Here is a 2,707-nt window from a genome sequence, read left to right as displayed (position 1 = left end):
ATTGGTTAATTGTTTATGACAGCGTACGTAATATGTCAACATTAATCTGTTGGCATTCTGCAAAAAGGCACTCACCAATTTGCGTCTCTGAGGTTGGCACCATTAGAATTATCAATTCTGAATAAAAGGGGAATCAATTCATATTTATTTTACTTTATTGGAATCTTTCTCTTTTATTCGAAAATTTTATTTTATTTTATCCCAATTTATTATTTTCAAATAGTAATTGCGGTCGTTATGCAATGTTTTTATTCCGATCAAATTTGATTTGTTTATATTCCGACCTTTAAGGTCCATTTTCCAAGGCGGCGATTGCAATCGTCCACGATTTTTTTCAAATCGGGCGTCAAAAAAACCACAAATAATAAATCGTTCACGATTTTGGCGTCAAAAAAACCATTGATCTCAATCGTTAACGATTTTGGCCAACGATTGGAAATTGTACACGATTGTAATCGCCGCCTTGGAAAATGGACCTTAAGGTCTTTAAATGAGTTGATTTTATTCAATAATTTTTATTGTCGTAAATAAAGGCTTAAAAGAGTAATTTTGTGTACTTTTACTGGTGACCGTAAACATTTTCTAGAACAAATGAGTGCAAAGAACAGGTAATGTTCTGAGTGTTGGCATTTTTCTAACTCCAAAAACTATTAAAAAGGTATTTGCTATGTAAAAGATTGCTGTAAATATTTTCGTCTCCCAAATAAAAATCCATCAACTATTTAATTTTCAATGTTTATTTTATATTTTTCTTAAAATTATTTCCTTGTTCTTGTTCGTGATGTTGTTTTCCTTCGAATTTATAAAATATAAGTTTTAATTTGTTTCCGCTGGCAAAGTTTGTCGTTCAATTTTCACAGTTCCGAAACAACGTTCAACTATAAACCATTCGGTGTCGATGTGCTTCCGAATCGTTTCCAAATCAGTATCCATAGCCGGTGTAAAGACGAATGTATCAAGTGATTTGCATTTCTTCAACATCTCTTCAATTTGATGGACGGAAAATTGGCATCCATGCATATCGATTTTTTTCAACAATTTCATCGCATCATGAAATTTTGAATCATTCCCTCCATAGAACGGATAAAAATTTGGATAAACCCAATTGCTCAAATTTAATTTGATTAACGATCTGCGATGTGTTTTAAGGAAATGTATGAAATTGGTGTCGATTCTGATTTGGCATGCTTTTATCGAAAGTGTATCCAATTGATTGAAGACGAATGGAATTTTTGGTAACGGATCGCAAAACTCATCAACAAAATGTATTTTGAATGTTTTTAATGCATTCAATTGGATCACATCATTGGTATTGAAAAATGTCCGCTTTCTACAATCGATTGAAAGACTTTCCAATGATTGCAGGTGACTACGTATGGAGCTGAAATAATTTGCGGTGATGTTGTAACCAGAAACGCTCAGACTTCGCAATTGTGGATTCATCTGTAACATATTTTCAACGTTTTTCAATCCAGTTTCGGTGAACGAACCACGGTTTAAACGGATTTTCAAGTGCTGCAAGTGTGATAAATGATGTCCAATGCGGCAGCTATTTATGGCTGTCGATTCAATAAATTCCAAGCGCTGTACATTTGGGCACCAAGTCTTTAAATCATCCATCGCCTCCAGTGTTTTACAATTCAAATCTTGGAATCGAACGATTTCGATGTTTGGAAATGAGTTTTTTAAATCCTTTGGATACCAGTTTATGTTAATTTCAGTCAAAGACGTGAAACAGTAGTTGTTGATGTATCGATTAACTTTGCATTGAAATCGTTCGTCGCAATGATAAACGCTTAGATTTGAAATTAAGTGGCCAAAGCAACGCAGAAGCTTCAAACCAATTGATCCATCGTGAATGGAAATGGTACAGTCACCTGTTCCACACTTCAACATATTGTTTTTATATGTTACTTTGAATAATTCATTAATACGGACAAATTGGCTGTTTATATCCACTTTTACTCCACGAAAATGACTGGCAAAGGCCAAATTGAGCGCATTTTTAAAACATTTACTGGAATCGGCCATATTTAATAGGTCAATGAACTCCAATTTCTTGAAAATATGCTCAAGACAATTGTCGTTAATAGACGTGATGCGTAGTGTTGGCACGGTTTCAGGCGGATTGTGATTACATCGTTTTTCTTGCGGCATTCGGTCGGTGTCTTTTTCCTGTCTTCGGCGTTTTCGGCCCATTTTCGCTTGTAAAATTGAGTTTCCGCACAACAACCTTTTTTTACAACAAAAAGATGTTAGTTTTTGAATTTTTTCTATAGTGAATCAATTCTTTTATATTAAATTCAATTTTTAGTGGTGATAAATACCTTTTTTTTCACTTCGCACAGAATTTTCACAGTCTTTGTACTTTTACAAACAAAAAATTGTTTAAGAAACTTTGATGTTCACTCCTTCGTTGTCACGGATAGAATAAAATTCCCAAGTCAACTGACTCTCATCGTTTTGACGTTGTTACGCTCTATGCAACTGTCTTAGTGCCGAATTTGCTTTATGTTAAGGTATGCGTTGACAGATGTTTTTGGCACGATTCAACGATGTATGCATTTTACAATGTATGTATTTTACAAAAAAAAAGGCGTTCTATTTGGTGTTTTGTAGTTTATTTTACAGGAAAAGAACGTATCAGACTTTTAGACGATTTAATTTTGTCATTTAAGGCATTTAAATCGTAATGAGGTCCCAGAAA

The 2,707-nt window shown here is 33.9% G+C and overlaps 1 protein-coding gene across 1 annotated transcript; it reads right to left on the bottom strand.

Moving 5' to 3' along the window:
- Nucleotides 1–770: 770 nt before the first annotated feature.
- On the bottom strand, nucleotides 771–2,437 carry LOC116340386. The gene is made up of 2 exons (XM_031766856.1): nucleotides 2,328–2,437; nucleotides 771–2,233 (listed from the first exon to the last, which is right to left on the bottom strand). Exon 2 carries the CDS (start codon nucleotides 2,197–2,199, stop codon nucleotides 817–819), a length of 1,383 nt encoding a protein of 460 aa, XP_031622716.1. The 5' UTR covers nucleotides 2,200–2,233; nucleotides 2,328–2,437; the 3' UTR covers nucleotides 771–816.
- Between the last annotated feature and the right edge of the window lie 270 nt (nucleotides 2,438–2,707).

This window comes from Contarinia nasturtii, unplaced genomic scaffold (assembly GCF_009176525.2).
Source record: "Contarinia nasturtii isolate CC-2019 unplaced genomic scaffold, AAFC_CNas_1.1 Cnas_scaffold_671, whole genome shotgun sequence".
NCBI lineage: Eukaryota > Metazoa > Arthropoda > Insecta > Diptera > Cecidomyiidae > Contarinia > Contarinia nasturtii.
This window is presented reverse-complemented; position numbering and strand designations above follow the sequence as displayed.